Source organism: Cryptomeria japonica, chromosome 7, assembly GCF_030272615.1.
Source record: "Cryptomeria japonica chromosome 7, Sugi_1.0, whole genome shotgun sequence".
Taxonomy (NCBI): domain Eukaryota; kingdom Viridiplantae; phylum Streptophyta; class Pinopsida; order Cupressales; family Cupressaceae; genus Cryptomeria; species Cryptomeria japonica.
This window is the reverse complement of record NC_081411.1, coordinates 100,813,517-100,841,188: the sequence shown is the minus strand read 5'-3', so window position 1 is coordinate 100,841,188 and position 27,672 is coordinate 100,813,517. Positions and strand designations below refer to the sequence as shown.

Genomic DNA, 27,672 nt, shown 5'->3' with positions numbered 1-27,672 from the left:
GCTCTCAGTGCATGCTTCAATACACACTATGCTTTATGTAACATGCAAACGATATCTTTATCCTCGACAAAGAAAATACATCCAGTTGTTCTATGTACTCTTCTTCCTCAAGAATGCCATTAAGAAAAGAAAATTTAACATCCATCTAGTAGACCTTAAAGCCTTTAAATGCAATATAAGCAAGCAACATTCTTACTCCTTCCAATCTTGCCACCAGTGCAAAGGTTTCTCCATAATTTTCTCCTTCTTCTTGTACACAGCCTTTGCATACCAACCTTTCTTTATTCTTGACAACCTTTCCTTCTTCATTCAACTTGCTTCTAAAGACCCATTTAGTACCAATCACATGCTTGTCTTCCGGTCTAGGAACAATTATCCATGTCTTCTTCTTCTTCTCTATCTAATCCAATTCCTCATTCATAAACTTAATCCAGTCATCATCCATAACCTAGATAGGCACCAGACCTATTCTAGGTCCACCTCGCCAAAGAAATGTCTTCAAGCAGTTGAAGCACCATAAAAGAACATCTTTAGCATCTTGAAAGCCATTTATAAGCCATGCCAATACCACTTATGCATCATGTCATGATTCCTCAGTGAAAGCTCTATCGATAAAACCTTAAACCAATGCCGGTAAGGGTTTACAAGAATGTATAATAGCATTTGATTACCAGGTCAATACCAATCGACCAAAACATGCTGGAAATGTCCAACATATAGTCTCTTCTACCGGTAACCAAACCTGTCTATCGGTAACCATCCATAATAGCTAGTGTTGACATCAATGACAAAATATCAATGCAACACATAATCAATTCATCCATAATGCCAACAATCTCCCCCTTTTCCATTGATAGAAATACTATTTGTGAAAAACATCTAAGTAAAAATAAATGCCAAACAAGTCTCCTCTTGCAGAAGACAACCAACAATCTCTTGAATATCAGTAACTCTCCCTGTGTAAATGATATCTTTGTAAAGTTATGAATATATCTCTCCCCCTAATGTATATAACTCCTTTTTATTTTTTACATCAATATCTCTCCCCCTTTGACATCAATGCTAGAAATCTAACAAAAATATCAAAGCAATAATGTAAACCTCTAAATATCAAAGCTGACTACTCCCCCTGAGTAGTAGCACCACTCATCAGTACTAGAATGAATAATATCTTTGATAATTCATGTCAGACTGATGACAAACTACATCAATCAAGTCTCTGCCGAGGGGCAAAAACCCCTAACCTGTCTCTCAAATACTCAAATGATTCCTTAGATAGTGGTTTTGTGTTCACATTTAAACCAATTTGACTTCCTTTCCTTCTGCCTTGTCCTTTAGAAAGTTATACTTTATGGATATATGCTTAGTCTTAGAGTGAAATATCATATTTTTAGACATGTCAATAGCTGTAGATTTATCATAGTATATAACTACTAGTTCACTATAATTTACCTTGATATCCTTCAACATTTGATTCATCCACAAGACTTGAGTGAAATTGGTTGCTACCGCAACATACTCAGCTTCTGCAGTAGATAAAGAAATGCATGACTACTTTTTGTTGATCCATGAAACCAACTTCTTTCCAAGAAAGAAGACTCCACCAGAAGTGCTCTTCCTGTCACCAATATCTCCTCCCCAATCTATGTCAGTATATGCACATAAAGTGAAATCATCATTTTTAGAATATTATATGCCATATTATGTTGTTCCTTGTAAATACCAGAATATCCTCTTTACTGCACATTCATGATTTTCTTTAGGATTACTTTAATATGTTGAAACAATACTTACTACAGTCATAATATCTAGTCTAGTCTGAGTTAGATATAAAAAACCACCAATCATAGACTTACTGGTATAGAAGTATCCTTGATAGATAATTTCTTACTTGTCACCATAGGAGTACTTACCGGTTTGGAAATATCCATACCAAACTTCTTCAACAATTCCCTTAGATACTTAGTTTGACAAATAAAAATGCCTTTGTCATTTTGAGAAATCTGCAAACGTAAGAAAAAATTCATCTCACCAATCATGGACATTTAAAATTCATTTTTCGTATTGTTAGCAAATTCCATGCACAATTTATCTTCTCCTCCAAACATGATATCATCAACAAATACTTCAATAATCAAAATATCATCATTAGTAATTTTGTAATACAAATTACTATCGACACTGCCTTTAGTAAAAACAAGATTCAAAAGATATTATTCCAACCTTGCATACCAAGCTCTAAGAGCTTGTTTCAAACCATATAAAGTTTAATTCAATCTACAAACCATATCTTTATCATTTGTTAGTGAAAATCCATCCGAGTTTCTCAATATATACTTCTTCCTCAAGTTCACCATTCAAAATTGCATATTTAACATCCATTTGATAAACCTTATAGTTCTTATAAGCTGGATAGGCAAGAAATAGTCTAACAGCTTCAATTCTAGCTATAGGTGCAAATGACTCATCATAATCAATTCCTTCTATTTGAAAATATCCTTTACAAACCAATGTAGCATTTTTTTCTTACAAATTGACCATCCTCATTCAGTTTATTCCTAAAAGACCATTTAGCTCCAATAACATTCTTATTTTTAGGCCGAGGAACTAAAGTCCAAGTTTCATTCTTCTCTATCTGATCTAACTCATCTTTCATAGCCTTTAACCAATGTTTATCCTTACAAGCTTCTATAACAGTTGCCGGTTTAAATTGAGAAATAAGACACACCTCTTCATTTCCCAGTCTTCTTTTAGTCACAACTCCCTTGTTCATGTCTCCAATGATTTGATCTTCAGAATAAATTAATCTTACCTACCTTGGTGTCTTCTGAACTTCAGGTTCACTGCTCTGATCATTAGTCATAGTTCTATTTTCTTATTGTGCCATTGTAACTGTCTCAGCTTCTTGTACCAGTTGAGGCATTGCCGATTCAGTTATGATCATTTCCACTATCAGTTCTCTATCATATAATATAGAATGGTTTTTGTACTGCTCATCCACTTTCACATTAGTACTCTCCACAATTTTGTGCCATATTTTATTATAACATCTATATACTTTTCTTTGAATTGAGTAACCAATAAATATACCTTCATCACATCTAGGATCAAACTTTCCAATTGAATCATCTCTTTTGATATAGCATATACTTCCAAAAATTTTGAAATAATTAACAATAGGTGTATGTCCAAACCATAGTTCATAAGGGGTCTTACCGATTTCACCTTTGATGTGAAATTTGTTGAACGTGTAGACTATTGTACTCACTGCTTCTCTCTAGTAGATATGAGACAATTTGGCTTCCATCATCATAGATTCTGCTGCATCCAGAATGGTTTTTTTCTTTCTTTCCATTACTCCATTCTGCTAAGGAATCATAGGTGCAGATAACTGTCTCTCGATTCTATTTGTCTCACAATAACTATTAAATTCATGAGAAGTGAACTCACCTCCTTGATCTAATCTTAGACATTTAATTTTCAATTTTGTTTTTGTTTCAACCTTTTCTTTAAAGATCTTGAATTTCTCAAAAGCTTCAGACTTCTCCCTAAGAAAAGTCACCCACATCATCCTAGAATAGTGATCAATAATCAGCACGAAATACCTATCACCTTGAAAGCTTCTAGTCCTTGTTGGACCACATAAGTCATTATTAATCAAATCAAGTACATCATTGGATTTATCATGTATGCTCTTAAAAGAACTTCTAACTTTTTTTCCCAATTGACATTCCTTACATACCAGATTATGAAGCTTCATAATCTTAGGTATATCTCTAACTGCCTTAGTTGAACTGATCTTAACAATACAATCAAAATTAACATGACACAACCTCCTATGCCATGACCAAATATTATCAATATGAGCAATCAAACATGTCTTATTACTAGTGTTCAAGTGAAAGATATTACCTCCAATCTGAGTATCAGTTGCAATCTCCAAACCAGTCTTGTTAATGAGTTTGCATTTTCTATCTTTAAACTTAAGCTGGAAACCCTTGTACACCAATTGACCAACACTCAAAATATTATGCTTTAAACCTCTATATAATAGACATTATCAGTGTTATGCTTTCCATCTGAAGAAATAATACCTCTTCCTTTGATCATACATGCTTTGTCATCTCCAAATCTAACTTGATCGCCATTGTATTCTTCCACGGATAGAAATTTCCCTTTGTCTCTAGTCATATGATGTGAGAATCCACTATCAATTACCCATTCATCCTTATCTTCAACTTTTACTGCCAGGGATTTTTCTTCATTCTTGATAGCCAGTTTTGATTCATCTTCCTTTAAAGCATAGAACACCCATTCCTTGCCATTGTTGGATCCACTAGTAGAAATCTCCACAGACATCAGTTACTCCTTCCTCATCTGCTATGTAGCATTGTTTACATTTCTTCAATCTATATCTGTTCTGGTTAGGCTTAATTGATTTATTAACTCTTTCCTCAAAGATTACATTCCTTTCAGGACATCTAGATACAAAATGAGTAATCTTATTACATGCAAATCACTTAAAAGGTGTTTTCCTTCATACTTACTTCCTATCGGTCCTTTAGGTACTCTTCTAGCAGACAAGGCTTCAAGTTGCTCAAGTTCTTCATCTTCTTTCCTCATGTCTTCCAATTCCTTTGCATATAGGACTTTCCAATCACTTCTTCTAGCAGATGATGATGATGGTGATGCATAAAAAGTAGGTTTATACTTTACAACTCCAAAAGATCCAAATTCTTCAAGCTCAAAAGCAAATAATTTCCCAATCAAAATGTCTCTATTCACTGAAGTGTTTGCCATTATTCTCAACTCATTAATTGTAGTTGCCTTCATCTTGTAAGTCAGTGGAAGGGCTCTCAATAATTTGGAAACTATTTCATCTTCAATCAGAAATCCTCCACAATATTGAATTCCCATAACAATCTTATTTACTCTTTCCATAAACACAACAATTCTTTCATTATCTTCCATTTTCAAGTTTTCATATCTTACCCGGTAACCATCAAGTTTAGCAATTTTGACAGTAGGGTCACCTTCATTCAGAGTTTTTGATTTGTCCCACATAACTTTTGTCGATGAATTATCAATCAATCCCATGATTTGTTGATCAGTAAGTGCACACAAGAGGGCTTCTCTAGCTCTGCAATCATTTTCAATATTTTTATCCAAGTCTGCAAGAGCAAGATTGCCAGATGCTGGATCATAAGGTATGTATCCTTTCTCAGTGATCTCCCAAATATTCTTACCAAGACATCTAAGATGAGTCTCCATTTGAATTTTCCATATCCCATAATTTGTTCCATCAAGCTTAGGGATTTCTCTTCTGAAAATAGTTGCTGGTGGATTTGAAGTGTTACTTGTCATAGGATCTACCTCAAGTGGTTAAGCTTCTGCAAAAGAAGACCAAAGCTTTGATTCCAATTGTTAGGATAACCAATTATCAAATGAGAGGTGGGGGCCATGAATCATTTGTTAAGAGATTATCATATTTAATCTACTTAATAACCTTTAAACAAATTAAGTATCGGTAAAGCAAAAATAGATGTCGGTAGGAATAGATACCAGTAAACAATACAAATTAATAATTAAAAAAATAATCAATGAATAGAAACCATACCACATAACACCATGATTTGTACGTGGAAAACCTGGAAAGGGAAAAACCATGGTGGGAAGCCTACCCATAGTTAGATGATACTTCTGCAGAAAGTATGTGATACAATGAGGGGCCTGCACATGCAAGAAGGCACACTACCTAGAGCGTACTGCTCATTACAAAAGAGTATCACTGATTACAGAGAGGCAACAACCATCTCAAGATAAATGGACAACAATCTAGAAAAATGAATTGCTAGAGATAGCATCTACCATGCCTAATTACACTTCGGGTTAAGCTCAATACTAGAGGCCTTTGACTTCTTCCTTAATCTCAATTCGATCACCTATGATCAGCCTAATCCTCTCCCTGAATGATATTATAATATTCGCTCATTAAATTTTATGCCACCGATCTACAATGAGATCTTACATCATTTTATACTAATCATAAGGCCTAAACCAATTAGGTTAGCCACCTCAGAGATATTATAATAAGATCATTACATAAATCCATATTACAATGATATGCCATGTCATCTTAAGACCAAAAAAACAATAAAAAAATTCATAAAACATTCCTAATGATCTCAGTAATGTGTAGAGTACACGTTAACATGATACCGATCCATAACCTAGATAGGCATCAGACCTATTTTGGGTCCACCTCGCCAAAGAAATGTCTTTAATCAGTTGAAGCATGATCAAAGAACATCTTTAGCATCCTGAAATCCATTTAGAAGTTGCACCAACACCACTTATGCATCCTGTCACGATTCCTCAATGAAAGATCTGCCAGTAAAACCTTAAACCAATTCCGGTAAGGGTTTATATGAATGTATGATAGCATCTAATTACCAAGTCAATACCAAATGACCAAAACATGTCCCAAGAGAATGTAACACATAAAATCAAACATACTCCATTGATCCAAACATGTCGAAAGTGTCTAAAAAATAGTCTCTTCTGTCGGTAACACTAGATCTTCTACTGGTAACCATCCATAATAGCTAGTGTTGACATCAATGACAAAACATCAATGCAACACATAATCAATTCATCCATAATGCCAATAGTTCTAGTAGCATCCAAGATAGTTATATTCTTCCTTTCCACAAATCCATTCTATTGAGATGTCTAGGGAGTAGAAAATTTTCTTTTTATACCATGCTTCTAACAAAAGTTATTAAACTCACTCGATGTTAATTCTCTACCATGATCTAATCTCAAACATTTAATCTTCAATCATGTCTCTATTTCCACTTTAGCCTTAAAGATTTTAAACTTTTCAAATGCTTCAGATTTTTCTTTTAGAAAAGTAACACTCTTCATTCTAGAATAATCATCAATGATTAGCATGAAATATCTATCACCTAGAAAACTTTTAACTCTAGCAAGGCCACACAAATCACTATGAATAATATCATGAACATCATTTGATTCATGTTGCATACTCCTAAAAGATGTTCTGACTTATTTATCCATTTGACATTCTTTATGTTGGTATTATGGATGTGTTGCATTGGTTTTGTCATTGATGTCAACACTTATCCTTTTGGAGGTCTACATTGTCCATTTGGCATTATGATTATATTGGTTTACTGTTGAACCAACACATTGTGTTCACTGGCAAGGTTAGTGAATTATGCACAGTCATCGATATATGCTCACCGACAGATTATATGGTTCACCGGCAAAGATGATGACTTGGTATCACCTAGAGATCACTTGATTATGTCGAAGATATGGTTTGGATATTTGGTTTTGGTGTTGTGGTTATTGGTCTAATCAGGTTGACATATTTGTTATTGTTATCAGATAGGTCTAGGTTATGGACCGGTATATGTTATCTATTCCAGATCAGCATGACACATTATGGAAATGATTTATTATTGGTTATTGTATTAAGGCCGACATCTTGTATCGCATCAAGACTTATTGTGTAATTGATCTAAATGTAATATTCTTAGTGAGCCGACCTTAATATTTGGTCTTAGGTTTTGTATAAATGTAAGATCTCATTTGTGAGATGACTCATAACATGGCATGGTATGGTATGAGTATATGTGCGAATATTGAAGATCATATGAGCAGATCATAGAGTGAATCAAGAAGACATCATTTGAACATTGAAGGAAGGTTTGAAGGTGTTTATCAGAGCTTAAATCAGTATTGAATCCAGCATTGTAGATGCACTTTGAAGCAGTACATTATTCTAGGATTTAACCATCCTACTATAGTTAGTGTGACTCTCATTCTTTAGAAGTGTCCTCTAGGCAGTTGGCCTTTCTGCACGTGCAGACCCCATTTGTATACACTTACTATCTGCAGTAGTATCATCTAATTGTGGGTAAGGTTTCCCACCATGGTTTTTCTCCTTAAAGGGTTTCCACATCAAAAATCTATGTGTTATGTGTTGTGGATGTTATTTCTCTTTCTGTTTCATGCATTAAGTTTCACCAGTATTGATATACACTGCTAATTTGTTTCACCAGTATTAAAGATTGGTTTATTGGTATTAAGTTTAAGTTGGGTTGAAATTCATTGCCAACTAATTCCCCCCCCCCCTCTCAGTTGTCCTTCCAGCTCCTAAGAATTGTTTTCAGAGCCCAGTCCTCTTTTTGCAGAAGTCTAATAGCTTGAGGAGATCCTATGGCAACAAACATTTTCAGGAAGGATAGTCCTAAACTTGATGGAACTAATTATGGTGTATGGAAGATTAGAATGGAGACACATCTGAACTGCATTGGAAGAGATATATGGGAAGTTACAAGGAATGGTTATGTTGTTCTTGCTCTGAATCAACCTCATCCACTGACATTGGCTAAGGGCTTGGAGAATGATTGTAAAGCAAGAGAAGCACTTCTGAGCGCATTATCATATCAGCAAATCATGAGATTATCAAACATATCTACGACTAAAGCTATTTGGCATAAACTTGAAACATTAAATGAAGGAGATACTAGGTCAGGTATAAAAATTTGAAAAGGGTATGTGCAGGATCATGGTGTGCCAAAATAGGCCCTTAAGTGGCAATGAAATTTTAGAAAATCAGAGTTATGCAACTTGATATGAAAATTTGAATAAGTTGTGAAAATTAATTTTAAAATATGTAATAAGAGAATCTATAGAAAATTGAATGTAGTTTCTAAGCTACTAGTTGTTTTTTGGAAAAAGAAAATCCTATTTGATGAAAATTTCAAATTTCAATGCAATGGTACTAAAATTTCTAAAAAAAGATAAGAAGTAGACGTATGTCTAACCACCCTAATCACAATCAAATCATAATATTTTTGTATAATATTTATAATATAAGTATTAGACTCATGTATGTATGTGACACATATTTTTTTATAATTTTTTATAAAGTAAATAATTATTTATGAATTTTTAACTACAACTTTTCAGAAATTCAAAAACTCCTACGTCTGACCACCTTAACTTGGTCAAAACCTTATGAAATTTAATTTTTTTATTTTTTCCCTATAGTAGACAAAGCATAGGATGTGATGCATGTTTTTTATTCAGAAAATGTTATACTGTCTGAAAGTTATGAGTGTTTTGCAATCAATCTATCAATCAGGACTATTGTTAGAATTCAATTAGAAAATAAATAATTATTATTTATTAAAGTCGAAATAAGACAAGCCTTATATTGTTGGAAAGATGAGAACGTCCTTAAAAAACCCTTTTCATTTTATCAATTTGGCAACAAAAAATGTCGTCAGCCACCACTGTAAAGTCTAGAAAATCAAGGAATACTAAAAAACATGTTTTTTCAGTTGACTTTTCAGGCTTGTCACTTCCAAACCAAATCCCAAAGCATTCCCGAGCCGAAATTTGAAAATTTGTCTAAACATGATGCAATTAGGATGACCTAAATGCTTGAGAGAATTTTTATGTCGAAACCCAGTTAAGGGAAAAACCACGGCAGAATTGAAACCAAAATTATTAATATACTCTATTAGAAGTATAAAAATATTACATAAGGGTAGGCCACATCCATTCAGGCACACTACCTAGAGCTCACAGCTCAAATTACAATATGGGCTACAACCTAAAAGGCTCATTGCCTTACAAATAATTACAAATAATAATTGGAATGTCTGAACTAATAAACAACATCTAAAAATGTCAAAAATAATTCTAGTTAAGAACAAGACACTTAATCTTACTCTGCTCTACTATATTGCTCTGTTATGATATCCTACTATATTTCGGAGCTCGAATCCTTCACAAGCGCATGTGAAACTATGTACAATCACACATATACACTTCCCACATAACCACCGATATCTCAAATGATCAAACCAATTGGTCTTACATATCTGCATCAACAAATAAGATCATCTTCATGTTGGCTTCAAGAACATGACACAAATGATGAAATGTGTACTCAAGTCTAATGAAATCCAAACAAAAAAAATCATGAGAACCAAAAAAAATTGTCCACAAGCTTCCCACATGTTGGCTCACCATCCTTGAACATGGAAACAATCACCAAAATCGATCCACAAAAATCTGCACAATGAATTTCCACACGCTATTGTTGATGAACATTGTTCTACTTGAAAACCTGTCTATAGGATCTCCCAACTCGTGCTCAAAACTCAACATTGGAGGCCACAAACCTAGAATAGGCTTGATAGCATGACCACAATTCTTGTTCAAGATTTGAAACATGAGATGTGCAACACAAATGAATTGCCAACCAAAACACTGTACACACTAATGGATGTCCTGTTCGACCTTACCGGATCTCATCGAATTACACCGAATCTCAGTCTATCTTTTGGTATGAATGAATTATGAACTATGGATTGCATATCTAACTCTAGTTGCTATCCATGACAACATCTGAACAACAGTGTAGTGTCTTTTGCCAACAACCTCCACTTAGCAAATTATTTAAAAAAAAAATTGCTAACATTATTAATCTAATTATAATAAAAAATGAGACCAACTAAATTTTAAATCACATAAAAAATTAAATTAATTTTACATAATACAAATTAATTTCACTTGAAACAAAATTAACTTTGAAACAAATTTACTCTACAATAAAACATCACTCACCTGCACATCAAATTACCCCTAATCTAACTTTAACATTTTAAATAAACATAATCTATTTTAATATATTGTCAAGGTTCATCAATTTTCAACCTGATCTAATTATCACTTCATTTGTTTATTCAATCCATATTGGCTAAAATGCTTCCTATTTATGTTTTAACTTTTTTATTTGATTAGTTTTGATTTTTTTACCACATTGTCTTCATAGTTTTAGCAGAGCGTTATTCTCTAGTTTAAGAATTTAGGGCCCTAATCTTTAAAATGGCATATGGGATGGATGGCATCCTACCTATATCTGTAAGCAATTGGAAGGTAGGGGTGAGCTAACCCAATGCGATTATAAGAAATACACTGCTATTTTAAGCACTTTGTTAAAATTGATGGAGGAGACTTTTTTTATTGGCTTTCCCTATTGGCAGTGGGCCAGCATCCCTCGTGGGGATTCGCGACATGGTTTAACAGCCTCCTATGGATTCTATAAGTCTAGTGGTTGTATCGGGAATCAACAGGTTGATCTTTTGGTGCAACGGCAACCCTAGCTTGTAACAAGTGGTATCAGAGCTTGGTCATAGGTTCGGGGATTATTGGCAGTGGGCCAGAGTCCCTTGTGGTGATTTGCGACATGGTTTAACAGCCTCCTGTGGATTCTATAAGTCTAGTGGTTGTATCGGGCATTGATAGGTCGATCTTTTGGTACAATGGCAACCCTAGCTTGTAACATTCCCAACATGGGACATCACGTTTCTTTCAGGAAGAGGAGCCCCCGTGAGGGAATAGCCTATCACCTAATTATTGTGTCCACTAAAAATTCAACATATATCATTAGCAATTAGAGATGTTTTAAAATAATGAAGATTTTATGGATGAAATATGGTAAATATGAATTTAATTTTAATTATTTAGATAATTTTTATTTTTTATAAAAGGGGTAAAAATTTATTAATCACAAAGAATAGATACAAAGTGACAAGACGTGAAGCCTCAGTAGAGGCTAGCCATTGAATTACTCTATCCTTGTCCATTAATTTATCTAACACACTAGAAATATCTAAAGGCAAAGAACTCCTAACACCAATATTTCATCCCTCCAATCAATCAAACGCCCACTTATCCAACAATCCACTATGTCATTCGATTCTCTAAGAATATAGAAAATGAGATAGAATAAAAAACCTACACAAATTGATAATCTAATGAAGAACATGAGCTATCCTCTAATTAACCCCATCCAACCACCTCTCATTCAACATAGAACCCATCACTTGGAAAATCATATTCAAAAATAACCCTTCTCCAACCCAGAGCATAGAAGCTCTTTGTAACACACCAAATATCAAGGAGTTCCATAAAGTTATTAGTGTGAAACCCTTTATTTAGAAAAAAGAAGAAATTAACCTCTCTATAGCTATCTCGACCAATACCTCATATCCCTCTTGCACCAGGATTCCCTCTACAAGATCCATCAATATTTAATAATTATTATTTTTTATAAATAATATTTATAGAGCTTGTGTGGTACTAATTAGTTAATGGTATTTTATTGCTAAAATCGGATAATTACATCTTCAATGTATCTAAAAAACACAGTTAGAAGCATCCATACAAAATATCAACAAAGTTTGTATCAGGTTCCCCCCTTACTATACATACTAGCTCAAAAAGATAAAAGTTCCCCATCCCCTATAATAATCTAGTATGTCTTTACAAAATGAAGCATTTTTTTTTAAAGATGTAAAACAAAACAATTAACATGCTAATCTAGTCAACAACAATAATTTCCTTAACTTTCCCACTGGTATCTTTGTCCATCTCCATCTATTCCTCTGGTTCTTCAGTGCCATCATTGTCTTCCAGTGGAAAGCCAATCCATAGAGATCATCAACATTACTTCTTCTTCAAACCCTTCAAGAGGTCGCGCTTGCATTTGGAATATGTAGACCCACCCGAATGTGAGGATATCATTGCATTTGGACTCCATTTCTCCATCTCCACTCTCCACTACTACCTCTCCCACATTATTAGATACTTCTTGATCCCATTCATACCAATCTGCACAAATGCATGATGGACCTCCTTGTTGCAATTTGGGCTCCATAGGAGGTATGGCTGAAGGAAAGGCCAAAATTTGCTTACATGAAGCCAAGACCCATTTGGGAAAACAAATCCCATGCCTTTGTGCATCATCCTCAAAAAAAATTGATGAAACCTCAACACCACTCCTTGTGGACACAACCACGCATAATCCATTCAAGTTTCTCGTTATCTTCAATTTCAAAGCACCAAGCCGCAAACATGGACGCTATTTCAACATTGGTATGGTACTTGAACTATGCCCATAGGTATTCTTCCCCAAAGACGATCTTAACCTAGGTAAGGAATTATTTCTCTTCAGAATGAAAAACATTCGCCAGAATTTTATTAAAGATTTTCCCCCAAAACACCATCATTGGTCTCGAAAGATTGAAAGAAGTTAGGCTCCATTCTCTGTCTAGTCAAAATAACACAAATTCAAAATGTGGACCATCCAAAGCTTCTAGAGAAAATTATATTGATTTCCTTTTCATGTTATATAACTATGGCTTGTATGACAAGCAAAGATATTACACTATCATCGTCCTCAACAGGAGAGTCATTAATGTGCTTAACCTTTCAAAGTTGGTAGTGTTAATTAGATATGACATTGTGAGGAGATTGCATATAGATGGTACAAAGATACACTACCAGCTTGGTCCATTGTGGATGTCACATTCAATTTTGCCAAACTGCCCAAGATTTGGAAATATTTCATCTCTTCATGTGCACAAAGTAGGTAGTTGTTGTACTATGTCTGATCTATATTTATTTCCTTTGATGGATTATGTTTTACTAATGAATTCACCACCCTAAACATTGCCTATAAGGAAAATTCAAACCACACCATGATCTGGCCGTTAGGGAGGAATGTGTTTAAGATTAATTCACCAGTTTGTAAGTCAAAGGCTTGCTTGGCATATAGATCAGCATCATTATTTCCTTGTATGAGGATGTGAGACACTTTGAAACCATGGAAAGTGTTGAGATGATTTATAAATCCACTAAATATCTCTACCAATCTTCTAGTTTTGAGCTTCACCCCTGATTATGGCCTACCTTCTGATTTGGGAGTCTCCTTCTAGATGAAGTTCTTCCACACCTATCGCTTTTGCCACTTGAATTGCCAAAAAGGCTACTTTTGCCTAGGCTTCATTATTAGTACCTGAGGCCAATCATTGTTTACATCTAGCTATGACAACTCCATTACAGTCCTTGGCTACATAGCCTACACTAGAGGGTTCTGAATTTCTATGAGATGCCCCATTGAAATTGATTTTTATCTAAACAAGTTCCGAAGGGTTCCAATGAGAAAGTCTCACTGACAGAACAAAAGGATTAACCCTTTCAGACCCATTAATGGGACTTTATTAATATATATTTCAATTTAATATAAATAAATATAATTGACAAGTAATTAAATTTTACATACTACTTAAATCTTGATTGGTACTTTTAATTCAAATTTTTCGTTTAAGGCTTTTTTAAATGTTAATTAGATCAAACTTGTTAGATAAAAAATTAGTTCAAAAATTATAAATAGATCATTTTTAAAATATATAAATTCAAATTATCTTATTATTATAGATACATTAGTCCATTTCAGGAATTCTTCGTATAATGATTAAAGTCAATTTCATAGCTTTTTAGTACAAATGATTTATTTAATATTCATTTATAGCCTTAAATCCTATTTTGTTAAATTTTTACTTAAATTAATAGTTAGATTGAATATTTTTTAATATATTTATGTAGATTCATGTATACATTTATTCAAAAATACTTAATATATTTATTTATAAATTGCATTAAATAACCATATTAAAAAAATTTCTAAAAATTGTTTGAGACTTTCATTCCAAAGGAACTTACAAAATAAACATTTTTAATTCATATAATTAAATTAGATAACCATCTACACGCGTAATTATAATTGATCTTATGCTTGACAAAAAATTTAGTGAAAGAGGACTACAAAATACAAAGTGCACATCACTTGTCTCTTGGGATCAAAAGAATTAAGGACGGTGAGATGGTTCTTTTTGAGCTCCTAAATAGTCTCCAAGCTTTAATTTTCCATTACAAGGTATAATTTACTACTCAAGATTGTTGGTGTAATTAATTATTCATGCTGGATATTATTACACCTTACTTAAGTTTACTTAGGTACATGCATATCATAGTAGTTTGGGTATGAGACACTTGGGTGTTTGTGCCACATTGGGATAGTGTGCATAGGATAATTTCCACCTTTTGTGGTCTTATCTTGTTGTTACATTCCACATTTTGTGGGTGATCCACCTCATGTGGAATATTATATTGTTTCTCCTACCTACCATACCTATTTCTTACCTACCATTGTTTCTTATTGAGATACATGACATGTTTGTGTGCTCACTTATCCATATAGCCTTGCCCATATAAGCAGGCTCATCTACATTGTATAAAAATTGAAGTTGATTGATTGATGATCCAAATGATCAGTATTTTCATCTTGATAGAATATAGTTTATTCCTATCATCTATTTTGTCTCTCTATTGTACTTTTCATTGAGCTCTTGATCTTGGCAAAATCTCACATGGTATCAGAGCCTAAAGGGCTTCATTGATTAGTCCTTTAGAGACATTTTGGAGGCTTCAATTTTTGGATCTAGGGAGGTGCTATTTTTGGGGGAATCCTATGATGATTTTGACCTCACACTTGCGTTCGAGTGGCCATTCCCATGAATTTTGACTATAAATTCGGCCTATTTTGGTGAAGGAAAAATTTTCTCCAATTTTTCTATATTTGTACGGATTTTACAAGAAAAAAAATCAAAAAGTTTTTTTGGGGGTCCGCAGTGTTAAATTCTGAGAAACAGAGTACAACCCAGAATTGAATTGAAAGAGATAGATTAGATAAACTATAAATACAAATGAAATAAAGAGCATAACAGTTATACCAAGAAAAAACTGATGTGAAGTGCTCCAAGGAAAAATAGCATCAGATTACTATCTCCAACTATATGAAAATACAAGCAAGGTAGCATGTTTATATAGACTCAAGAGATGGGTGGAGGTGGCAATACCAACCAATGAGGAAAGATCACCATGATGGTCTAAACATAGTAAATGCACCTCCTAATAGCATGTCGAAACCTCAATACCCACTTGTCTTAAGTAGACATGCTTTATTAACCTAAGAAAGCTTAATTAAAGTGTAGGAAAAACCTAGGAAAAGGGAAAATAATAAACTCAACTAGGAAAATAAAAATTTACACTAACACCCCCCCCTTAAGCATAGCTTAGGTGGTTGAAAATATGGGTCCTGAAAAATAAAACCTGATGAGGTACCCATGTACATAGTCCTCCCCCCCAACAAAGAAGAAGCTTCCCCCAGCAAAGGAGTGTACACCCCTCCCCCCCCAGAATAGACAGAGAGAAAAAAGGAACTAAAAAGCCCCCCCAACAAAAGGGAACACCTACCATACCCCAAGCAAAGATCTCAAATGAATGAACTTCCTTTCAGTGAAGGGTTTGGTGAAGATGTCTAAAGATCAAGAACTTGCTCATGAATTACCTCTTGAATATAGTGCATGTGAATCTCAATGTGCTTGGTTCGTTGATGATGGCCCGGATTGCGAGAAATTTGAATAGCACTATGGCTGTGACAAAAGATGACTTTAGGCTTTCAAAAGGAAATGCCAAATTCAGTGAGAATTTTCTGAAGCCAAATGGCCTCAGTAGAAGCATTAACTACTCCTCGATACTCAACCTCAGTAGATGAAAGAGCAATAGCAGATTGTTTCTTGCTCGACCAAGAAATTGGACCAAAACCAAGAGAGAAGCAATACTCTGAAGTGGACTTGCAATCCTGAGAATCACCTGCCCAATCTAGACCTATATATCGCATCGAGCCAATATCCATGCCTGTTGTATAATGAATCCCATAACTATGAGTACGCTGTACATAGTGAAGAATCCGCTTAGCTGCTTTCCAATACAACTCATGTGGCTCCTGCATGAACTTGGAGACCAGGCCCACTGCATATGAAATATTAGGCCTCGTGTGAGTCAAATATATGAGGCTTCTAACTAATTGATAATACAAGGTAGCATCCGCCAAGGGTGAAGAACAAGAAACTTCAAGTTTGACTCCTGACAAAAATGGAATTGGTCTGGGATTGCAGTTAGCCATATGAAATCTCAAGAGAATATCAAGAGCGTACATAGGTTGTCCAATGAAGATACCCGAAGGTGACTGAGTGATCTCAATCCCTAAGAAGTAGTGGAGTAGGCCTAAGTCAGACATCAAGAAGTGATCATGAAGGGTAGTTTTGACTGCCTTGATACGAGATGAGTGTCTCCTAGTGATCAACAAGTCCTCAACGTAGAGAACAAGGAAGGTGACAGTATCATCCTGTTGCAAAATGTTTATTGCACTAGTATTATCATAGAAAATACTCATTGGTTCAGATATAGTCACTTTGAAGCCATTCAGTACATGCTTCATCCGGATTGCCTGAGTGCAGTTCATAAATGCTACCACATACTCCACTTTAGCTATAGACTGGGAAATACAGCTCTGCTTCTTGCTCATCCACGAGACTAGTCTTCCACCAAGGAAGAACGCTCCACTAGTTGTGCTCTTCTGATCGTCCATATTACCTGCCCAATCTGCATCAGTAAACACTTTGAGATCAAAGTTGCTATTTTATGGATACCACAATCCATAATCAACTATCCCTTTTAGTTATGTAAGAATCCTCTTCACCGCTACCAAGTGGGATTCTCTTGGACTCTTCTAAAAAATGGGCCACTATGCTTATTGCATGAGCAATATCTGGTATGTTGTGCACCACATAGTGTAGCTTACCAATCATTAACTGGTACTCATTCTCATTCACCAATGTTGAATCATCCTCCTTAGTCTATTTTCAGCCGGTCACCATCGGTGTTCCAACTGGTTTTCTCTCCTCCATGCCAAAGGTCTTCAATACCTCTTTGATATACTTGGACTAGGTAATGAAGATTCCTTCTTTCATCTGCTGAATCTGTAGACCAATGAAGAACTTTATCTCTCCAATGAGAGACATCTCAAACTCTTTCTTCATTTCATCTGCAAATGCATGACTCATTTCATCATCTCCTTCGAAGATTATGTCCTCTACAAATACTTCAAATATCAGTATCTAAATCACCTTCAGATTTCAGGTATATGTTGTTGTCCTCACTTGTTCTCTGAAATCCTATCTTCACAAGATGAGAGTGTAATTGTTCATACCATGCTCTTAGTGCTTATTTCAATCGATACAGGGCCTTGTGTAATCTACACACCATGTTACTCTCTTCTGACAAAGCAACCCATCTGGTTGCTCAATATACACTTATTTTTCTAGGATTCCATTCAAGAATACAAACTTCACATCCATCTGGTATACCTTGAATCCATTGAATGCAGCAAATACAAGTAGCATTCAGACACCTTTCAGTCTAGCCACTGGGGCAAAGGTTTCTCCATAGTCTTCTCCTTCTTCTTGAGCATATCCCTTGCATACAAGTCTTGCCTTGTTCCTTACCATTGTGCCTTCTTCATTCATCTTATTCCCGAAGACTCATTTGGTACCAATGACATTCTTGTGTTTTGGTCTGGATATCAAGGACCATGTTGCATTCTTCTCTATATGGTCCAACTCCTCTTCCATTGCCTCTATCGATTTTTCATCGGTAAGTGCCTCTCTAGTTGTGAGATTTTGGCAAGATCTAGAGGCAATGGAAAGCACAAATAGAGAAAACAAAATATATGATAGAAATAAACTGTATTCTATCAAGATGAAAATATTGATCAACTGGATCATCAATCGATACATACAATGAATATGAGCCTGCTTATATAGGCAAGGCTATATGGATATGTGAGCACACAAACATGACATGTGCCTCAATAAGAAACAAGGGTAGGTAGGAAATAGGTGTGGGTAGGTAGGAGAAATAATATAATATTCAACATGAGGTGGATCACCCACTGAATGTGGAGTGTAACAACAAGATCACACAATAAAAGGTGGAAATTATCCTACACACACTATCCCAATGTAGCACAAACACCCAAGTGTCTCATACCCAAACTACTATGAAATGCATTTCCTAAGTAAACTTAAGTAAGGTGTAATAATATCCAAGATGAATAATTATTTACACCAACAGTCTTAAGCTAAAATTTTGAAATCCTGCAAGAGTTTTCTTTCACCTTCCTCCTTATAAGTATTCCCGTATCTGTGTCTCCTATAATCTGCTTTGGATCATGATGTAGTCTTACATACCTAGGAATGACCGTAGCAGGTTCCGCTTGGTTTTCCTCTTCTTTTTCCACTTGTTCTTCTTCTTCACCCGTTGAAGCTTCTACCGGTACAGAAACATTGAGGTATTTGCAGTGTTTGTCATTTGTTTCTGATGCTCTGCAAAAAGGATTAGAAAATCTATTTGATGGCAACACACACAAGAGCACAAGAAACAAACGTTAGTGTTAGCAACAAAAGATTATCCTAAACAGGCATATCAAGAGAGATATTAAGCATGAAATAGAAAGCATATAAACATAGAATAAAATAGCTAATCAAGATGCTCATAGTTGCTCCTCCCTTGTTCCTCTCCTCTCCAAGTCCCAAATGAGTGTAGCTCTCAGCAGCTTTTTGCACTATGGATGCTTATGGAGGATTGAGATTTAATATTAAGCTTCAAATATGAAATGAAAAGCTAAATACTATGCTATTGATGCTAAAATGATTGATTTTACCAAAAAGACAAGATTTTAGTTATGCTATGCTAAATGCTCTCTAAAAATGTCTATAGCCTAAATGCATACAAGTTTTCAGGATCTGGATTATGAAGGAATGGGCTCTATTTATAGGAAAAATGGAGCAATGGATGGCCAGGATTGAAAGGTTTAATCAAGGGTCAAGCTTGAAAGTTGGGGATCCATGTGCACAATTTGCACCAATGAAATGGTGACAAGTGTCAACATAAGATTGGGTTGAGAGAAGAGGTTGGAGGCATTAAATGCCTGAGGAGACCTCATGGTTATCTAGAAGGTAAGGGTCAAGCCTAAATTAGGATTACCCACTGGATTAGGAGTTAATGCAAGGATAAACCTTTGTGCAAATGATTAAGAGATAATCATGGTCAAAGCATTAAAGGCTTGATGAGACCCTTGGGTTGGGTAGAGGTTGAGTCAAAACAAATGTTTTAACCATGTGGGAGGGTTTGGGTTAACCATTAATGGTTTTTGAAGACTTTGTGGATTAAGTGGTTGAAGGTTGAAAGCCTTCAATGGTTATCAAAGACTTTGAGCCATTTAGTGGTTGAAGGTTGGAAGCTTTCAAAGGTTATCAAAGACTTTTAGGCTTTGAGAAGTGACTCCATTTTGTTTAGGAATGTGACAATAATTAGGGGATGGATTAAGTTAATTAGGAAGGGGTTAGAAGAATCTAGAAGGGGATTAGATTTTGCAAGTGGATTTGGTGGGTGAGGGAAAAAAGGATATTATTAAAATAAAAATTCATTTATTTCAATAAATGTGTGCAAGTTGTATTTGGATAAATATTCAAATAAATATTAATTTATTTAAATGAGAAAAAGGAAGATAAAGCATTAAAATGCTTGAAGACTTTGAGGGGAACCATTAAAGGCTTGAAGACTTTAAGGAAAACCATTAAAGTCTTAAGAAGACTATAGAAGGAAGCCATCAAGTTTGAAGACTTTAAAGCCATCAAGTTTGAATACTTTAAGGGAAACCATTAAAGGTTTCAAGTGGGTGAGGATAAATAGGATTTTAAATAAATAATTTATTTAAAATAGTTGTGCAACTTGCTTTTGTAGGAAAATACAAGTGGGTGGAGGATAAAGGTGATTTAAATAAATGATTTATTTATTTAAATGTGAGAGGTGGGATTTTGGGGGATTTAAATAAATATTAATTTATTTAAATGTGAGAGAATATTTAATTAAATAAATATGATTTATTTATTTAATTAATGGTCTGAATTTGGTTAAGTGAATTAAATCAAATAAATTGAATAATTTATTTAATTAATAGGAGAAGAGGGTTAAGATGAATTAATTAAATATTACTTTAATTAATTATTAATTGATGGTTAAATAATCAAATAAATACTAATTATTCATTTAATTAAGTGGATAGATTTATGTGACTACAGTTTCTTTCTTAACTAGTTCCCAGAAGGCTAAACCAAGTTCACCTTCCATTTCCTCAGCCTTCTCAGGGGATTCATCAACCCTGACATTGATACTATCAACAATCTTTTGGGTCCTTCTATTGTAGCACTTGAGAGCTTTTCTTTTAGTGGAATATCCAAGAAATATTCCTTCATTAGACTTAGCATCAAACTTACTAAGATGATCACCTCTCCTGAGATAGCTTTACTCCCAAACACTTCGAAATAACTCAGATTGGGAGTTCTTCCATTCCACTACTCATAGGGGGTTTTGTCTTTACCTTTTCTTATGAGTACCCGATTCATGGTATAGACTGTAGTGTTCATTTCTTCTCTCCGAAGTGTGTGAGCAACATTTCCCTAGATCAGCATAGTTCTGGTCATTTCCACTATAGTCCTATTATTCCTCTCTACTATGTCATTCTTTTGTGGTGTCCTTGGGGTAGACAACCACCTCTTAATGTTGTTCTCTTCAAGGTACTTGTTGAATTCATCAGAAGTGAATTCACCTCCATGATCGATTCTAAGTCATTTTATTCTTCTGCCACTCTCCTTCTCAACTAACAGTCTAAAGGCTTTAAAATTTCCAAACACCTTAGACTTGTCTTTCAAGAATGGGACCCACATCATTCTTGAGTAGTCATCGTTAAGAATCATGAAATATTGATCTCCCTGAATGCTTCTTGTTTTCATCAGACCACACAGATCGGTGTGCACTAGATCAAGTAAGTTCTTTGCTCAAAAAGACTTACCTTTGAATGTTGAGGAAGACATCTTCCCAAGCTGAGATTCTTTGCATAAAGCATTGTCCGGTTTGCTCAGCAAGGGAAATCCTCCTACTGCCTTGATCTTACTCGTCTTTACAATATTATCAAAATTCACATGACAAAGTCTCCTATGCCATATCCAACTATCATCAAATTTCTCCATCAGGCATTGACTAATCTTGGCATTCAGCTAAAATAGGATTCCTCTAGTCTTCTTACCGGTGGCAATAAGTTCACCACTTTTTCCAATTACTCTACAGACTCCTCTTTTGAACTCCAGAATAAGTCCTTTGTCATTCAGCTGAGCCAAACACAAAAGGTTGTGCTTAAGGCCTTCCACCCAGTAGACATCATCTGCACTACTCTTTCCATTCAGTGAGATGGATCCTTTTCCTTTCACCATGCAAGGAGCATCATTCCCAAATTGGACAAGACCTCCATCATATTCTTCCAGAGTCAAGAACTTTCTCCGATCACCAGTCATGTGGTGAGAACACTCGCTATCAATGATCCACTCATTAGAGTTGTCAATGTGAGAGACAAGGGCTTTCTGGTCAGACACCTCTTCCTTTACAGCTACAAACACTATGTCCTCACTCTCTTCATCCTCAGATTCTTCATCAGTAACACCTTCATCCACTCCAACAGGACAATTTCTCCTACCTCCTCAGATTCTTCATCAGTAACACCTTCATCCACTCCAACAGGACAATTTCTCCTACCTCCTCCTTTATACTTTGTAAACCTTTCTGGTTTATCCTTATTGTCATTTTTATGACAATTAACAACTATATGTCCTATCTTATTGTAGGAAAAACACTTCAGAGGAAGCTTACCTCTGTATTTACTAGCGCCTTTTCGAAGTCTCTTGGCAAGAAGAGCTTCAAACTCCATCAGAATCTCCTCATCGTCCATATCTTTGCTTGACTTGGATTCATAACTGGTACTAACCTCTTTTCCTTTCCTGGTCGATACAGAGGAAAAAGATGCTCTAAAGGCAGAATCGATCTTCTAAACAATACCATCATAGCTATTCAATTCATATGCAGTCAACTTTGCAATAATAGAGTCTAAGAATACCTTGGTTTTGTCGATAGATCTTAGCTCCTGAATAGCGGCAACCCTGATTGCGTAGACTGGTAAAAGTGATCTCAAAATTTTACTGACAATGGTGGCATAATCAATTGTTCCACCAGTGCTCTTGATTTCTCCAACCACTGCCTTGATTCTTATGCCATAATATCAAATGGCCTTTCCTTCAAAAATCCTCATATCTTCAATCTTTCCTCTAAGGCTTTCTTCCTTAGCCTGCTTGACATGTTCATCACCACCATAGATGGATTCTATTTTGTCCCATACATATTTAGGATTGTCCTTATCTTGTACATCAATAAACTCTATATCAGATAAGTTGCTAATAAGGGCTTCCATGACTTGCCCATTTTCTTGTATCTCTTTTTCATATCGTTGGTTAGAGTTCCAGTGGGGATTGCATAGGCATTCTCAACATAGCTCCAGTTTTGTGCACCCAAACTCCTGATATATATCTTCATCCTATCCTTCCATATTGTAAAGTTCTCCCTGCTGAACTTAGCACCTTCCCTCTTTATCATTACAACGGGATCTTTTGCCTCAAGCAGTTAAGCTTATATAACTGAGGACCTAGATGTGCTCTGATACCAATGGATGAATAATGATGAGAAACTAAGGTCCTGACCGGTACTGAGAGGAGGGGGGTGAATCAATACATAAAAAAAATTCACAAGACTTTATCATATTAAAACATAGCTGACTGGTTGTCTTAACCACTGAGCATAACCATGGCTATACCAATTAAAAACAGATACTTCAGACAACATTCCACAGATATCAAATCTTGATGACTACTTTACCGATATAATCATGCATGAGTTGTATCTACAATACCAAAACCATTTAACATTGCTTGCATAACTAACTTAATCAGAAACACACAATCATCACATAAAAAACCCACAACCCATAACACAAAGAAACCCAAACGGGAAAAACCATGGTGGGGATGAATACCCACAAGTTTGTTTTGAACTCTTTTGAATTCTGGTCTATTAGGAGCCTAGTCCGGTTAAGTAATTTACAATAGGTTTCGTTAGGAACCGATCCTGTTAGGGATCACCTAGTTAACGAGTAGCTATATACCCTATTAAAGGTTACCTCGCTAGAGGATTTAAATAACTCAATGAACTTGAGCCACCTAGTTAGAGGATTTACAACAAAGCCTGTTAAAGCTACCCAGTCAACAAATTTTCCTTCTGTTGAAATGGTTAGAAGACAACAGGTAAAACTCTGATCTGATAACAACACTCCTTGCTAAAGAAGATCCTTTTCAGTTCCTCTCCTCTGCAATCATACTCTGCAGATTCCTCACTCTGGTTTGGCAAGTATCTAATCTCCAACATGTGGACACACACAACTTTTTCCAACACTTACAATAACAAAACTCATCGACCTTATAGACAAAAGTTAGGTTGGCAGCATAAACCCTAAACCCTAAATATTTTAGGTTAACAATTACAAGCGGTCCAATCCTATCCGTCTAAACACATTACATACAATGAAATGATCTAAGACAGATCTCATGACATTCTACCTCATCCAATCTTCACCGAATCTTGAAAACAATAACCCATCATGTGCTCTTCACACACTGCTCAGAAAATCATGCATTCTCGAGATGGGAATTCAATGCATTCAATCTCATGTGCAAGATCCTCAAGGAAATTATTTACGTGCACATAGCTGATGTGGCATCATGATCATTATCCTTATCATTCCTAAAACACCATCAGTTGCACTGCACAGGTCATACCAGTAATCCTAGAGCTGAATAGAGACTACCAACCAGTAGTCACACTTAGTGAACCCTGACACTGGTCCACTCCATCTTGGTTGACCATAACCGCTTCCAATCTTCATATTGGTGCATACCAGTTCTCCTACTTGAGCACTTATTGACATTAATGACAACATACATTGTCACCGCTTCATCAGATGCCAACAATCTCCCCCTTTGGCATTGATGGCAATACTCAGTGTATCATTGCTTAGTATCTGCATAATGCTCAATAACATATACCAGTTGACATATTCCAGTTCAAATATCATAACCACCACTATTTGGACTAGTCAGTGTGCACTCTACCCTATGTCTTCATCATCAGATATCTTCTCTCCAAACAATATATCTTCTCCCCCTTTGACAACAATGCCAAAGTAGAGGCACAAGCTTCCAATCTCCACTATGCTGCTCCACCTATGGAGTAGCATCCTTCAACACATCAATCCTGTAAGACCTGGCAGGGTAGTACCTGACTGATATGGAGCACACAACTTTAGTTTACTTTATGAAGGGGCAAAACCCCTAATTCACCTCTTAAATAGGTAAATGTACTCTTCGGTAAGGGCTTAGTGAATATGTCTACTAGTTGCTCCTTACTGGAAACATGTTCTAATACAACCTCTTTATTTAGAACCTTTTCTCTCAAGAAATGATACTTGAGCTCAATGTGCTTAGTCCTAGTATGCAATAATGGATTTTTGAAAATGTTTATTGCACTGGTATTATCATAGAAAATACTCACCTATTCAGATATAGTCACTTTGAGGCCATTTGATACATGCTTCATCTAGATTGCTTGAGTGCAGTTCATAAATGCTGCCACATACTCTGCTTTAGCTGTAGACTAGGAAATATAGCTCTTCTTCTTCTTTGTCCATGAGACTAGTCTTCCACCAAGGAAGAATGCTCCATCGGTTGTGCTCTTCTGGTCGTCCACATTACCTACCCAATCTGCATCAGTAAACACTTTGAGATCAAAGTTGCCATTGTATGGATACCACAATCCATAATTAACTATCCCTTTCAGGTATCTAAGAATCCTCTTCACCGCTACCAAGTGGGATTCTCTTGGACTCTTCTGAAAATGAGCCACTATGCCCACTGCATGAGCAATATCTGGTTAGATGTGTACCACATAGTGCAGCTTACCGATCATTGACCGGTAGTCCTTCTCATTCACCAATGTTGAATCATCCTCCTTAGTCAGTTTACAGTCAGTGACCATCAATGTTCCAATCAGTTTTCTCTCCTCCATGCCAAAGGTCTTCAATACCTATTTGATATACTTGGACTAGGTAATGAAGATTCCTTCTTGCATCTGCTAAATCTATAAACCAATGAGGAACTTTATCTCTCCAATGAGAGACATCTCAAACTCTTTCTTCATTTCATCTGCAAATGCATGACTCATTTCATCATCTCCTCCAAAAATTATGTCATCTACAAATACTTCACACATCAATATCTGATCACCTTCAGATTTCAAGTATATGTTGTTGTCCTCACTTGTTCTCTGAAATCATATCTTCACAAGATGGGAATGTAACCATTCATACCATGCTCTTGCTGCTTGTTTCAATCCATACAGTGCCTTGTGTAATCTACACATCATGTTACTATCTTCTAACAAAGCAAACCCATCCGGTTGCTCAATATACACTTCTTCTTCTAGGATTCTGGATTCAAGAATGCAAACTTCACATCCAAATGGTATACCTTGAATCCCTTGAATGCTGCAAATGCAAGTAGCCTTCGAACACCTTCCAGTCTAACCACTAGAGAAAAAGTTTCTCCATAGTCTTCTCCTTCTTCCCGAGCATATCCCTTGCATACAAGTCTTGCCTTGTTCCTTACCAATGTGCCTTCTTCATTCAGCTTATTCCTTAAGACCTATTTGGTACCAATGACATTATTGTGTTCCAGTCTGGATACCAAGGACCATTTTGCATTCTTCTTTATCTGGTCCAACTCCTCTTCGATTACCTTTATCCAGTCTTCATCGGTAAGTGCCTCTCTAGTGGTCTTAGGCTCAAATTTTGAAATCATACAAGAGTTTTCTTTCACCTTCCTCCTTGTAAGTATTCCTACATCTTTTTCTCCTATGATCTACTTTGGATCATGATGCAGTCTTACATACCTCGGAATGATCGTAGTAGGTTCTACTTTCTTTTCCTCTTCTTTTTCTGCTTCTTCTTCCTCTTTGCCCGCTGAACCTTCTACTGATACAGAGACATTGAGGTCTTTATAGTGTTTGTCATCTGTTTCTTTCTTAACCGGTTCCCAGAAGGCTAAACTAGGTTCATCTTCCATTTCCTTATTGTCGGTTTCCTCAACCTTCTTAGGGGATTCATCAACCCTGACATTGATACTCTCAACAATCTTCTGGCTCCTTCTATTGTAGCACTTGAGAGCTTTTCTTTTAGTGGAATATCCAAGAAATATTCCTTCATCAAACTTAGCATCAAACTTACTCAGATGCTCACCTCTCTTGATATAGCATTTACTCCTAAACACTTCGAAATAACTCACATTGGGAGTTCTTTCATTCCACTACTCATAGGGGGTTTTGTCTTTACCTTTCTTTATGACTACCTGATTCATGGTCTAGACTACAGTGCTCACCGCTTCTCTCCAAAATGTGTGAGCAACATTTCCTTCGATCAGCATAGTTCTAGCCACTTCCACTATAGTCTTGTTATTCCTCTTTGCTATTTCGTTTTGCTATGGTGTCCTTGGGGCAGACAACTACCTCTTAATGTCATTCTCTTCATAATACTTGTTAAATTCATCAGAAGTGAATTCACCTCCTTAATCGGTTCTAAGACATTTTATTCTTCTACCACTCTCCTTCTCAACTAATACTCTAAAGCCTTTGAACTTTCCAAATGCCTCAGACTTGTCTTTCAAGAATGTGGCCCACATCATTCTTGAGAAGTCATTTGTAAGAATCATGAAATACCGATCTTCCTGAATTCTTCTTGTTTTCATCAGACCACATAGATCAGTGTACACTAGATCAAGTAAGTTCTCTACTAAAAAAGACTTACCTTTGAAGGTTGAGGAAGACATCTTC

At 35.6% G+C, this 27,672-nt stretch overlaps 1 protein-coding gene across 1 annotated transcript in view; it reads right to left on the bottom strand.

The window, feature by feature from the left end:
* The window catches only part of LOC131073437 (cytochrome P450 716B1-like), a 130,070-nt gene extending 103,161 nt beyond the window's left edge, over window positions 1-26,909 (bottom strand). Inside the window, exon 1 of the mRNA XM_059208264.1 lies at window positions 26,737-26,909. Coding sequence (XP_059064247.1) covers window positions 26,737-26,909 — 173 coding nt within the window. The remainder of the gene's footprint in view (window positions 1-26,736) is intronic.
* Window positions 26,910-27,672: the final 763 nt, after the last annotated feature.